The 14,635-nt window shown below is 39.4% G+C and overlaps 1 protein-coding gene and 1 long non-coding RNA gene across 2 annotated transcripts; one reads left to right on the forward strand and one right to left on the reverse strand.

Annotated features, from left to right (window-relative positions):
* Positions 1-1,345: 1,345 nt before the first annotated feature.
* Positions 1,346-8,866, forward strand: LOC144521806 (uncharacterized). The gene is made up of 2 exons (XR_013502356.1): positions 1,346-1,672; positions 4,552-8,866. It is a non-coding gene; the product is annotated as an uncharacterized LOC144521806 (long non-coding RNA).
* Positions 7,523-12,103, reverse strand: LOC144521805 (uncharacterized). The gene is made up of 2 exons (XM_078256417.1): positions 11,995-12,103; positions 7,523-9,735 (listed from the first exon to the last, which is right to left on the reverse strand). Exons 1-2 carry the CDS (start codon positions 12,061-12,063, stop codon positions 8,824-8,826), a joined length of 981 nt encoding a protein of 326 aa, XP_078112543.1. The 5' UTR covers positions 12,064-12,103; the 3' UTR covers positions 7,523-8,823.
* Positions 12,104-14,635: the final 2,532 nt, after the last annotated feature.

Raw genomic sequence — 14,635 nt, forward strand, 5'->3', positions numbered from 1 at the left:
TACACAACTATTAGTGTAGCATGTATGTACTTCTTAAAGACAGTGTTGGTAATGTTGAAAAATTAGTAAGATTTGTAAGTAGCATCTCCTCGGAGCTTCGACCCATACACAGACGTGCACAAGAAATTTCCTGAAAACAACAATAATGTAATGGACGGTCATTAATTTCAAAAAGTTACATACAAAAGATTTAACTCGTACATGGGAGGAGAAGTGTACATGCAGCGGGGCAAGGAGACCTTTCATTGGTTCTTTCCAAGCGGACTGCGAGGAAGTGATGGCGGGGGTTTTTACAGGATAACAGCAGCTACAGATGACAGATCTTTTTCGTTCCTTTTTCATAGCCCATAACTTATTTATTGCTCTCGGGGTGTAAAGACAATTTAAAACAATACACACTTAGCACAAAAAGTAAGGACATTTGTGTTCTCTGTGGTAACAATGCTTTTTGGCAATACATCTTATACCGTTGGAAAGCCTGTTTAGTTCCCTTTCAAATTTCAACCAGCATTTGTCACAAGTCAGCCAACGTGGTTGCGTTGGTCACTCTGGCATGAACAGCACGCCCAAGCTGATCCCACAAGTGTTCAATGGGGTTGAGGTCAGGACTTCTGGTTGAAAAATGGGATGCCATCCCACAGCAGTGTGTGACCAGGCTGGTGACCAGCATGAGGAGGTGGTGCCAGGCTGTTGTGGCTGTGTATGGTTCTTCCACACGCTACTACTACTGAGGCTCCTGTTTGTGAAATGAATTAATTGTTAAATTGCCAATATGTCTTGTTTCTTCAAACTTCAATCATCCAATCCACCAAACACCAAATGAGTCAATGGCAGAATAAGCTGTTTGGCATTGGCAGAGAAGATTTGGCAAATTTGTCATGGGCGCAACCCATATACTCAGCACTGCTGCTCATCCCACAAATGCATGGTCCTTACAAATGGGGCACCATTTGAAAGGGAACTAAACAGGCTTTTCAGCGGTATAAGATTATTGCCAAAAAGCATTGCTACCACAGAGAAATAATCCACCAAACACAAATTTCCTTACTTTTTGTGCTAAATTAATATAAAAAGTGTACATTGGAAATAGTTACCAAACCTGCCTTTAACTAGTTGTTTTGATGCCTAAACTTAAAAGCCGTCGCCACCTTTTGACAGCTAAACTCAACTGCAACGCCCGCTTAAGGTGACGTAAAGAGGGAAAGCCGGCAGTGGACCAAACCACTGTGAGGCAAGGGAGGGGGGACTCAAAATCTTTCTAAACTTAAAACACATTTTTTTGCCCTGTTTGCATTTGTATCGTTTTACTACTTGCACAATTATTTTAAGTATAGGCCTATATCAATGTATTATTCACAATACACAGCATGGTTTTTAATATTTTTATGGGGGGACAACAATGTGAGTCTGATCAGTGTGTCAAAATTACAGATTTCCTGCAGTAAATAATCTGTGAAGGAAACACTGGAGAGTTGAATCACTTGGAGTCAGCATGGAAGGAGACACAGTCTGCAGATTGGCAGTTAAAGCAGATCAGAGTATGTCACGTAGTCTCGCTTTGTGGAGGAAGGTCTGGCTAAACCTGCAGAAGTAAGAACGACTGAGAGGAGGGAAGGATACAAACTCATCAGCTTTTACACAAAAGACATCTCACATCTGCATCCAAATTACAGTAAGTAATCATTTCCTTTCAAACTATTTTGATTTGTTTCCTTTATGTTGTTCTTAAGTCTTCTCATTATATTTTACTTTTCTTCTTCTGAGCGACACTTCCATTTTATAACTTGTAAACTGTTCTATAAATCATTGTGATTATCATTAAACATTTCAAACCAATGAACAGAATATGTGTACAACGTCTAGCTCTCACCCGGGTTGTAATAGTTTAGAATTTTCAATTAGTAATAATTATTTTAGTTTTGACTTATCGATTTTAGTTTAAGTTAGTTTTTTCTAGTTCTAGTTTCATTTCCGTTTTTCAGAAAGGTTTAGTTTTCAATAATTAGTTAGTTTTTTGTCAGGGCAAGGTATAATTTCTCAGTAGTATATAGCTACACATGGTTGAAGCATGGCCATGATGTTTAATTTTTAATCTTTAAGCTATTTTAGTGTCCAATGTGAAACAGTTACAGCACCATCTCTTGTCACTTCCATTCAGTTTCTGTGGTTCAATGTCACGAGAGTGACGGCACTTCCCTTTTCTGATTTTCGAGGAATGTAGAACTACGAGGTTTCCGACGTCTGGAACAGAATTGATCAAGTGCAGAAAGGGAAGTATGACTACAAGAGATTCAATTTTCAATTTTGCTGGATTGTCCAGGGAGGATTTATTACGCAACCGATTTTTGCTGAGCAATAATATATTTGCAAATTTGGTAAAGCCATTCCACCACACTGCTTTGGCCGCTGCAAAAACAACTTTCTAATCTGAGGTCTTTTACTATTCCAAAAAAATGATGAAATAAGGCTGTTGAGCCTTTTTAAAGAAAGCTTTTGTAAGGAAGAATGAAATGCACCGGAATAAATATAGCGACTTTAGAAACATTTATTTTGATTCAGTTGATTGGCCCAGCCGGGAATAAGGGCATGGTGGACCAACGAATCAGATCCTATTGAGTACGTTGCATTATTGGAGTAACTTAGCCTTTAGCAAAAACCGATATTCCAAGATAACTAAATTAACTATTTATTGTTTGTGAACAATGAATGAAAGGGGATCTGCCTGACAACTGTATAGGCAAAAGTTCCCTTGTATCAAGGTTGAGTTTATACCCCGAAAACCTACCAAATTCGATGAGTTTCGAGAACATATGGAATTGATGAAAGAGGGTTCGATATAAACAGAAGGATGTCGTCTGCATAATAGAGATGTCATGAGAACTGGTACTTCGCTACCAAGTCAATACCAAAATTCTGAAAACATGACGGTATTCATTCAGAATGCAATTCTTCCGGGGGCAGTATATATGCCTAACGTTACAAATGTTCTGGAGCACCGCTACATGCACGGTGTTCACTGGCGGCTTGACTGCAGTCAGCCTCTGGCTTTACTGTAACTACATCTACAGCAACGGCTTTCACAACTTAACCTCGAACTCCCAAACCACAAGTAAGTCTGTTTCTCTCTGCCGTCTTTCACAGACTAATGTTAGCTACGATCGATGACATTAGCTAACTTCAGCGCTTGTTTTAGCAGACCTCTATAACATTTTTGTTTTACACTTTTTCTGAAAGCACACCTCACATTCACAGACAAATCCAAAAACACAAACACACAAAAAGAAAACAAATGTCCAGCAAAATGAAACTCTGCCTTCAAGCAACGGTAAGCTATGGCTGAATCCCATTTCTCTGTCTTACCACTACGCCTTCGTCTTACCCCTAGCCCTTGTCCCTCGAAACCGAATAGTAAGGGGTACGGGTGAAAACATACCCCTATGAAATGATACGCCACTTGGTTACATCATCATACATACTGAAGTCTGTTTGCAATAAATATTTGTATACACACTGCATGGTGTGTTGTATATCTGTTTCAGTTATCATTGTTTTGAATTCATTGATGTTCAGAATGTCATTGATGTTCAGAAACACTTTTAGTTAACAAAAAGCTGTCTTTATTGCCCAATAAAGTAAACATTATTACAACTATTAGAACCATAACTTACATGTCACACACATATAAAAAAGGCACTGAAATGTATAAAACTAAAAAAAGACACACAAGACCACAAAAAAACAAAAGAACTACGGCTATTCTGAAATTCCAGACCCCAGTCTGAAGCCTGTTGGCCAGTAACCTTTCCCCTCATACCCCATTTCTTTCATTAGTGTCCTGTATCATAACCAACATCAATGTACAGGTGCATGAACAGGAATTAATTACGTGACTACAATAATACAGTACCAATACAATATTGAATGGCTACAACATGAACGCAGAAACTTCTGCTCATTTTCAGAAAGTGGATCAGCTGCTGGGTTTCCTCCGGTGTCCCTGTGTAATACAGGACGGTATATGTAAAGCACGTATCGATGTCTCCAAAGCAAGTAGTGTTATGCGCTGATATCAAACGAAATTCGCTGCTAATGGAGTTTAGTTAACACTGTAGACATGCATGGAGTCCATTCAAGGCAGAGAAATGCGGGACTGTTGTGCAAATAAGTAATGTAACGTTAACGTTAACATGGGTCTCTCTGGTCGACCTGGTAGCCATTGTTCCTTATTGCTCAATGAATCTGGATACCCCTTACTTTTCAAGTAAGCTTGCGTCCTTGCTTGGCGTTGAGGGGTATCTAGCCCTTCCCCTTAGCCCTACCCTTTGATCAAAATGAGTATTGGGACAGCCCTTACTCTCACGTGAATGCGCAAAACTAAGGGGAAGGGGTAAGGATAAGGGGTAAGACAGAGAAATGAGACGCAGCCTAAGTCTTCTCAAAAAGGTAATTACTGTTCAAATTAAAATCTGTTGGACTTAAATGCCTTAACTGCAATCACTGTGATTTAGTTTATAGTTCTATCTGGTTAATGTCAGTCCATTTTGTTCCAAGATAACCCGGATCATGGAGGTCGTGTCAGCGATGCTGGAGGTGGTACCAGTAATCAGGAATGTCATGAAAATGATCATCGAGGTTTCGAAAAGCATTCACTACCTGATTAACACTATGAAGGAAAATAATGAGACATATTCCAGCATTTCCCAGAGACTCAAAGAACTGGAGGACCTGGTGAATTCCATTCAACAGGATGTAAATGAAGACTACGTTAACGCTGCTTTAGAAAAACTTGGAAAAGTTCTGTCTTCAGCTTATCGGAAGATCGAGGATTTCAAAGATAAAAGGAAATTAAGTCAGATGTTGAAATCCAGACACTACAAATCAGAGTTCGCCAAAATAAACCAAAGTCTCTCTGAGGCCTTTGTGAGTCTCTCTGCGGCTCTGTATGTCCACCAGAGGAAGAAGCTGATCGAACATGAGAACATGATTCGTGTGCACGATAAGGAACTGCAAAGACAGAAACCAAAGCGTAAAGGTAGCTGTATTATACTATAAAACAGAGATCTTCAACAGAGGGTCCGGGACCCCTAGGGGGTCCTCAGTGTTGCTGCACAGGGACCGCCAAATTATTGTTCGATGGGTTAAAAAAAAAATTAAAATGTCTGAAAATATACATTAACATGAATCCAACATATTATTATTAAAGATTTTTTTTTTTATGTAGGCTACACAACATTGATGATAGGCTTAATGGCCTACAGCCATAGGCGGACTGGTAATCTGGCAGTTCTGGTGAATGCCAGAAGGGCCGATGCACTCTTGGGCCAATTTGGGCCGCTGGAAAAAAGACAGCACTGGCGTTTCACACTAGTTTGACAAAAATATGCAAGACTGTACGGCTGCAGCCTGGAGCCTCCCGTCTGGTGCCGTCGGGCTTCTACTTTTCAAAATAAAAGCTTGCTGGTCCGCTATGTCTTCGTACTTTGGTGTTTTGGGTGTTTAAGTGTGTAATATGTTTTAAATATGCAAGAATTTCTATTCTATTCTAAGATGGTGCCATGGTAGTTTAATTGAAGGTTTTATGAATTGTGTATTTTACTTAATTATGAAAGCCTGTAAGTGTGCCTCATGCTGCTGGTGCCATCTCACGTGAGCCTGGTTTTTGCAATTATAAAGCAAATAACGTCACCGTCTGAAATTGGGCTGGTAAGGGACGGAATTGCCAGGGCCCGAATTTTTGTCCCAGTCTGCCCCTGCCTACAGCTAAGGCAGCCATAAGATAGCCGTCCACAGATACAGTTAAGCTGTCTGCTAAGAATTTACTGTGCACATTAAAACATGATGTATACAAATATGCCAACATTTTTTTATTTAAAAGCTTAGTATTGTATGCACCATAAAAGGGTATGTGTAAAGGCTTTAGGACCTTTCGGTATTTCACTTTTATCACTTGGTTAATTATGATTTTCAGAAATCATATTTTGAACCAAATAAGATTTTTTATAACTCATACAGCTCAGTATAGTTCACTAAAAGATTCAAGCTCATTTACTTTATGAATTTCATACATGATAATAATTTGTTAGTTATAGTTTGTTAGTTATTGTTAGATAGTTGTGCTAATATATACAGTGGATTACTTAACTATATGTAATGTGAATATTGGGATTTTTCTTTCAACATTCGATGGACAGCGGTGGTTCTGGATGTTTTGGTGCTCGAGATAAACTGTCCATTCCAGAGCGAACCGGTGGAGCAGACGGGGTTAAACATACTTGTTTTTATATTTTATAGAAAATATCAATAAAAATATCAACTTGCTAAGCTGTTGCATGCTATTATATATTGATTGTATTGTCTGTACTTGTTGTCTTATTGTGCTGACTTATCTTGTGGCGAGATAAGGGTTTTGCTATAGGACCACAATGGAAATAAGCCTTCGGACTTTATTGTGTTTTTATAATGTTAGTATGCAGGGTGGGAAATTAACTTTTTTGCCCACCAGCCACTGTGGCTGGTGGATGCATTTGGTGGTGTGGGTGTGTGTGGAACTGAGCAGCAGAGAGCCGCCACGATTAAAACAGCAGCAGCTTTCAGCGACTGAAAAATCGTTACAGTGTACATTGATGTGTAATACAGGTTGGCAGGACGGTCTGAAATATTTTGCATGGTCTTTCTCTGTACGTTTTGTCAATGCGCCACTTTAGCAGAGAACACATTAGCAGTAACGTAACGCGACTCCTATAAGCATTGTGCATTGTTTCTTAGCAACAGCATTCTTTGACAAAAGCTGTCCAATCCATTACAAGGAATGTTTTACAATCCACCCGCCACTGTGGCTGGTATACAAGGCAAAGTCCAATGGCAGGTACTTTTTCAAAGTGGCGGGTGCTACAAGATGATGCTACGAGTCTTTTCTGTGTGTGTTTAAAATACAGACTTCCTGCAGTAAATTAATCTGTGGGAGGGTAAGGAAATACTGGCTCCAAAAAGAAGTCAGTTTCTATGGAAGTCTATGAGAAAATGAGCCCACTTCTCACTTAATGTATGAGAAGTGGGCTCAGTAAACATTTTCATAATGACTTTACGGTCTCAATCGCTAGTTTCAAGTCTTCTTCAACACGTCATGATGTTGATTTTGTATGATGGTCCCATTTATTTAATAATAGAGGATAAAGCAGGGGATGCTTAGGACCTGTCATGTCTACCATGAGAAGAAGATGATCAAACAGGGGAACATGATTTGCGTGCACGATAAGGAACTGCAAAGAGAGAAATCAGAGTTCCACAAGAGATGGAGCTACGAGTCTCAAGAAATCTGGGTCTTTTCTGACCAGTCTGTATAAAATACTAATTTTCCTGCAGTCAATAATCTGTAAAAAAAGAGAATATGATGATATAATTAGCTTTTACAGATCATTAAAATAGGAAAAGTAGTATTTAATCATTTTCATTTTCATTTTTAATCATATTTTATCATATTTATGTGTTCCCGAGGTCAAAAATGAATCTCCACATTCAAGTATTAAAGTTTGCTCCTTTAATCAAAAAAAGGTTCCCTGTAACATGTTTTAACAACGTATTGTTTTTCACACATACAGTTCATGAGTTATCACCTTTGATTCATTTAAATGATAATAGTGATTTGCATTTTAAATACAAAAGAGCATTTAACGTGCTTTAAATCCTTCGATCTTTTGGATATGTGAAAGTAACTTTTCCTTTATATAGCACAAGAGGTATACAGTGCATTACATACAAATGATAATAATGAATAGAAAATATATTGAATACAAGCAGAAAAACAACAAACACCCATGTTAACTATGCAGGTTATTCTCTTTTATACTCAGAGTTCAGAAATATTTTTTTTTTCCCCAGGAGCATGAACGAACAGTTTTGTAAGTTGATAGCTATCACCATACTGGAGTTTCTACAATGTATTGACCCTTTAAAATGAATTACACGTAACGTTGTTAACCCTCTGAGCTCTAAGTTTAAAGGGTATTTACATATAACCTGATACCCATGCACTTTATATTTAAATGTTCAGGGGAAATTCAGCTTTCTGTATAGCGAGGCTCAAAGTCCTGGAGCAAAGGGTTAAGAGGTCATTTGGGCCTAAAGCTGAAAAGTTTATTTTTTTCGTCACTTTTTGTAATTCTTCAAATCTCTTAAAACATTTACTCATGGGGGCGAACTGTTTTGGTGCTTGGAATGAGTTCACCAAAGTCTTAGGCTAACAACAGTAGTGTAATATATGAATAAAAGAGCAGATACGTATATAATGGACGTCTAAAATGAAGTTTGGCTTTTTGAGTAGAGAGACATTTTAAAAACATTGTTTGGACTTGCCCATCTAAGGACGCGTCCTTCATCCACAGAGAAGTATCTTTGTAATATTATTTTTTATTTTTATTTTTTGGGGTGGGGGGTCTTCTTTCATGATTTCTTCTTCATCGTCTAAAAGCTGGGAACCTGAAGATTAGTTTTGAGATGCAGCTCAGCACGGTGTCTAAAGTTGTTCTAGTCAACACAAACATTGTGTTTTGTTTAGGCGTCTTTCCAAATGTTTAAAAGGCTTGGGGTCTTCAACGTTTGTTGAGGCCAAGGACCCCTTAGCTGAAAGAGAGACGGAGCAGGGACCCCTTACTTCATGTGTTTTATAAAATTGAGTTGCATATTAAAGTGGGCTTACAATAAAGTAAAGGACTTTAACCGAATAACTTGTTAGGGGGAGGGTGTTTTGCTGTGGAGGGGTCTCCAAAGAAACATAAAAAGGGGGATACAACACTAAAGATATGCCTTGTTTAACTTCTGCAAATCTTAGGGGGAGTAACCAAAGTTTGTTTTTACAGATATTACAGTAGCTTTTGGCAAAAAAGCCCTTGGGTCTATGGCGCCCATGACCAGTGGCTTATAGCTAGGCATGGGAGCTGGGGGGTTACAGATCACGGTGGGCATGGGGTTGGAGTAATACATGGTAGCGGGGGACATGGGGTTGGAGTAATACATGGTAGCGGGGGACATGGGGTTGGAGTAATACATGGTCGCTGGGGGGTTACACATGGTTAGAGGGGCGCTGGGGCTGGGGTTATTCATGGGAGCTGGTGGGTTGTACATGTTCGTGGGGGCCATGGGGCTGGGGTTATTCATGGGAGCTGGTGGGTTGTACATGTTCGCGGGGGCCATGGGGCTGGGGTTATTCATGGGAGCTGGTGGGTTGTACATGTTCGCGGGGGCCATGGGGCTGGGGTTATTCATGGGAGCTGGTGGGTCGTACATGTTTGCGGGGGCCATTGGGCTGGGGGGAGGCAGAGGGGTTGTGTACAATGCGTTGCCCTGCTCGATGTTTAGAGTCCCAGACAGGACATGGAGGATATCAGTGAGAGTTCTGTCCATCTTCCAGAACTTGTCTTCTTGGCTTTTGGACTTCAGGGCGTTCTTAAGAGCATTGGCTTGGGATAATTTCTCCATTTCTGTAGCAACAGAGTCCAGAGTGATGCAGAGTTCCCTCAGAGTAGCCTCCACCATGGCAGAATTTTGGCCCGGCCCTTTTTGTTTGATGGTGAGAACCAGTCTCTCCAGTGATTTGACTCTGTCTGAGATTTGGTGGCAGCGCTCCCTGTTGACCTTCACTTTCTCAACAGTGCGGAAGATTGTAAAACACAGGTTCAAGACAGAATCTTCAACGGATGTGTACGGTCCCGTGGCTCTCCTGATAAGATCCATGTTTAGCTGTAGAGACAGAGAGACAGTCTGAAACTGAAACTGAAATTAACACAAATGCAAATTGCACAAATTGAACTGACTTTAGCTCTAGGGAATTAGTGAATTAAAAATGAACTAAGTCTGGAGTGTTTGACAGCCTCTGAGTCTGTCTGGATGTATTTTCCTGTGCAGGTTGCGGGCAGGGTTATTTAAACTGACTCATTTTTGCCACATATTTGTAAAAATGAGTGAGGCAAATCTATTTGATCGATCTTGAGAGAAACATCTAGAATTCCTAAGGTGCATTCAGATTGAACACAAAGTTGTTTTTTTTGCCTGCTGTTGTTTCTGCTGATTTAACCACAGATACATATTTGAATTTTTTTCATACCAAACAGCTTGTTTCACAGCATCACTCAGCCTGACTTTAAGCTGCGGGTGTGGTTGCTCAGAGCAATGACAACAACACTTAAACCTGCAATACCTGATTTTATTTTGGAGTTTATTGTATACTGTTGGGTTGTATACTTATCAACTTAACAGTCAAGTAAAGAACAACTACCTCAAATATGTACTTAAAGTACAGTACTTGAGTAAATGTACTTAGTCTAGTTTCCTCTTATGTACGTTCACTAAGTCGAGTCAAGTGCATTCAGGAGGAACCGATCTCTGTGATTTCCCAGAAATGAGTCACTGTCAGTTCTGGGAAATGACAGACATCTTTTATCGTTTAAGAGAGAGCAGTCTGATTTTCAAATGGTCAAGGGCAAATATTAATTACCTCCAATTCTATTAGTTTTAAACTCGTTTTAATCTATGTGTATGTTCTTTGAGAGCAACAAAAAGCCAGAATCAAATTCCTTGTATGCAACGTTGGGTTGAGAAGTGGGGGGGGGGCACTTCTGTCTGGATCTCCTCCGCCAGAGTTTCCATTTGAATCCCATTTCTACGTACATTATTATTTTTGTCCCCCCTGTCCCCAGTGGAAATTACGCTCTAGCTTGTATGTGTTCACATTAAATTGTCCATTAAAGCTGATTGTGATTCTGAGGTTTTTAACACATTTTGTGTGTAATATCAGTATATATATGTAATATGTGCATGTATAAAAGCTGTCCTCTGAAACCCAGATGACTCCAGATTTGAGCATATTAAAATGTTTTTGATAACTATTTCCCAAAGAGTAGATTTGATAAAATATCATTTTTTAAATCTGAAATTCAAAACAGATTTTCTCAAACTGTCTGCGAGCGACTCCAAAGTCTAACAGTGAAGGAGCATGGATGTGTTGTTTTCAATATTACATAAACTGTTCAATTCAAACATTATTATCTGAATGGCTGTTTAGTCTCTGTGTCGTTGAATCCGAGCGTTTTGCGACACAATTTACGTCACGCGTGACCAGCGCGACTTTTTAAAAGAAATATGGTGGGTTAAAGTTCACGGTTACTGTCAACTGACAAGATGGATTATAATGTGTAACTATAATTTAATTTGGCTGTAACTGTAATGTACGGTTAAAGTAGGAGGCCTTTTGTTTTTGGAGATATTTCAGCATTACGTTGGTCCGTGAGTTTTTTATTTATTGGTTAAGCGGTCTGAAAAGGTTTGAGAAACACCGTTTTAGACAAACAAGGATTGACGGAAGGTTCACATTTTATCAAGTCAGGTCCAGATTAGAAGACGTTAATTTCAGGCTTGTCTTCAGCAGTCTGAATTAGACAAATCACGAGGATCTCTTCATCCGTTCAAACGTCTTTCAGTATCGATTACAGTCTTTGTGTTGCTGTCGCTCCACCGCAGCTCAACAAGAAAACACAGAGAGTGAATTAGGTACTAAAAAGACTGTAAACTTTGCTTAAAAAAGCCTCATATTAGCTTCAGATTAACGTTGGAACGTAGTTTTGGACAGAATGAGGATTGTGTATATTTTGTCCACCATCACTTGCACTGACATTGAATTTGAAAGGAATCTTTGACAGGAAACATAATTCAAATGAAACCAGTTTAAATGTTGATATGGCCATCTGACAGCCTTCAAAAGCAGTAAACCTATACTTAAATGTTCCTTTATGTCTTGAGAAAACTCTTCTTCAGCAAAATACATTTAAAAACCACATGGATTATCTGATAAATGTATTAATTGCCACAACGATTAAAAGTGGACAGTTTATTTTAGCCCATGAAACATTTAGAGAGTTTCCCAGGACAGCAGTAATGATGTAAGATCTCAGAAAGAAGCAGAGTTCACTTTAAAATCCTCAAAATCCTTAAAAGATTCTTTACCTGTTGGCCGCTGCCTGTCTGAATCCAAGTGTGCAAGTCAGAGACAAAGTGACAAAGTGTTCTTATCATGCTTTAACATGTTTGGCATATTGCCAACGCCGTGCCCACTGGCCAGAGAATGTGGGTGTACATCTAATTACCTCACCCATACATATACCGGTAAAGGCACTGCACTGTTTACTAGGAAGATTACTGGAAACCCCAAAGCTAAGCAAGTGGGCAGACAGACAGACAGACAGACAGACAGACAGACAGACAGATCATTATAGACATAGAGCATTTTTAACTGTTGTAGCTGGAGTATGTTTTAACTACTTTATATTCACTTAGCTCGTTCAGTCCAGTGATTCCAAACCTAGGGTCACCAAAGGGTCACCAGATCAATCTGAGGGGAGATGATTTAAGGGAGAGAGAGGAATAAACTAAGTACTGATATAACTTAGTTACTGTTACTCAGAAATGTGAGTGACGGAGAGCTTGGCCACAGTCTATTTGCTGCTTGCATACAGATTGCAAAGCACACCTGACTAAAGGAGCTGTTTAGCCTGCAGAGTACACATATTTAGAGTTTGTTTGAAAGCGTACCGAGACCCCCTCTTCTCAGTACGCTTGATTGGTCTGCTTTTGGTCTGCATCCATATACGATTGCTGCATTCACATCTTTCCAAACGAACGGCACCAAGGGGGAAAACCAACTCTAGAGTGATTCAACCGAACTAAATGAGGCAGGTGTGAAAGCCCCCGAACTGAAAACAACAAAAACGTGAGTTGGGGTATGATTCTCCTGGTAGAGCGTGCTCCCCATGTACAAAGGCTAATTCCTTGTTCCTTTGCTGCATGCCATTCCCCCTCTCTCACCCCTTTCACACCTTCAACTGTCTTATATGTATATGTCTATAAATAAAATAAAATTAAAATGAATTAATAAAATCCTAAAATGCCCAACAATTATCTTAAGAAAAACAAAAGGATGAATTAAGTCTGGTGAACTGGAACTTAAGTGACACATTTCCTTTGTGGAGAAAGTTTCCTGTGAAACCATCTCTTCAAATCTCTTTGTGAACCGAACTATTGAGAATGAACCGACTGTTTTTAAGCCTTTTGAGTCCAAGTCAAATCCTAAAGAGAATGCATCAACCCAGATTAAGTATCAGCGGAGCTGCACTTGCACGTCTACCCTGACACTTAATACTGTTCACAGCATGTTGATTCCAGTCAGACAGGTGTGCACATTTTAGAGATGAATAGAAAGACACAAATGTGTGTGAACACACCCTCTAGGTAGCAGGAATTTAGGTGAGCATGTGTGCGTCCATGCAAGTTGAAAAGTTTCAACTGGAGCAGAAATATTGCTTGTATCCCGAGGCAGTATGACTCCACTTCATGAAGGTAGATATGGTGAATTAAGGGTGATTGGGACTGGTTTTGAATTTCTGACGTGTACGTTTTCTTGCCAAAAAATTTATGAATTTGCCCACACACATGATACATATCTGTAATACTGAAGCTATTACCTATACATGGTGTACCCTTTTGTGTAAACTGACCCAACATCTTTTTTTGTGTGTGCATCATATAAGACGAAAAAAGGAAACTAAGGCTAGAGGAAATACCACTGGTCACTGCTTATAGTTGTTAGCTAACTGCTGATTAGATTAGATTCAACGTTATTGTCATTGTGCAGAGTACAAAGACAACGAAATGCAGTTTGCGTCCAACCAGAAGTGCAAAAAAGCAGAAAAGTACAATGTGATATACAAGTATAAACAGGTATAGAGAGGTAATGCATAGACAGGACAAGAAATATATTGCAGTGTTATAAGAGCAGAATAAATATGGCTATGTAATATGAACAATGTATGAACAACATGTACAGATATATGCAATGTAGCAGCAGTAAAATTATAATAGTAGTAAGAGTAATATAGATATATGCAGTGTATTAACAGAATATATTTATAAGAAAAACAGAATAAATATGGATATTCAGTATGAACCATATAGACAGATATGTGCAGTATGTACAGCTATGTGCAGTGTGGTAACAATATAGAGTAATACGATGTCAGTTCAGTTGGCACAATGGTACAGTATGGTTTGTTGTAAATAAGCACAAACTGCACAAACACAGTCAAATGTGTACAAATAAAGTGATTTTGCAATTAGCAACTAGCAGCTAGGACAGAGTTACATTGGGTGAATTAAGATGGTTAAAGTCTCTGAACACCCACACAGATGTTTTCAGTTATTCTGGCTGATTAGATCTCTGGTTGAAGGTGGGCCTGAGCTCAGATGGGAAACCATTTCTACCAATAAAATGACAAAGGTGTGATTTGTCGTGCCCTAACAGGTGCAACAGAGCTAACAGGAGACCCAGGAAGATGTAAATGAATCAGTGATACAGACCCACACAGTCCAGGGAAGAGCAGGATTAACTGAAAACACCTGTGTGGGTGTTCAGAGACTTTCAATATCTGGTGGGCAAAAGATATTTGTTTTTAAACCAATTTACAGTAATGTAAATGTAGCCTTTGTCCCAACCGGCAGCGGCAGGTGGCCGTCCTCCAAAAGCCAGGGTCTGTCCGAGGTTTCTGCCTGTTCCTCGCCGTTGTCGCAGAAAATGCTTGCTCTTGGGGGGAAT

Source organism: Sander vitreus, chromosome 8 (assembly GCF_031162955.1).
Source record: "Sander vitreus isolate 19-12246 chromosome 8, sanVit1, whole genome shotgun sequence".
Classification (NCBI taxonomy): domain Eukaryota; kingdom Metazoa; phylum Chordata; class Actinopteri; order Perciformes; family Percidae; genus Sander; species Sander vitreus.

Coding starts and splice junctions, on each gene's coding strand:
- LOC144521805 (XM_078256417.1), bottom strand. CDS start 12,063: ATGATAAGAACACTTTGTCACTTTGTCTCTGACTTGCACACTTGGATT. Junction 9,736..11,994: donor AGACAGGCAGCGGCCAACAG/GTAAAGAATCTT, acceptor CTGTCTCTACAG/CTAAACATGGATCTTATCAG.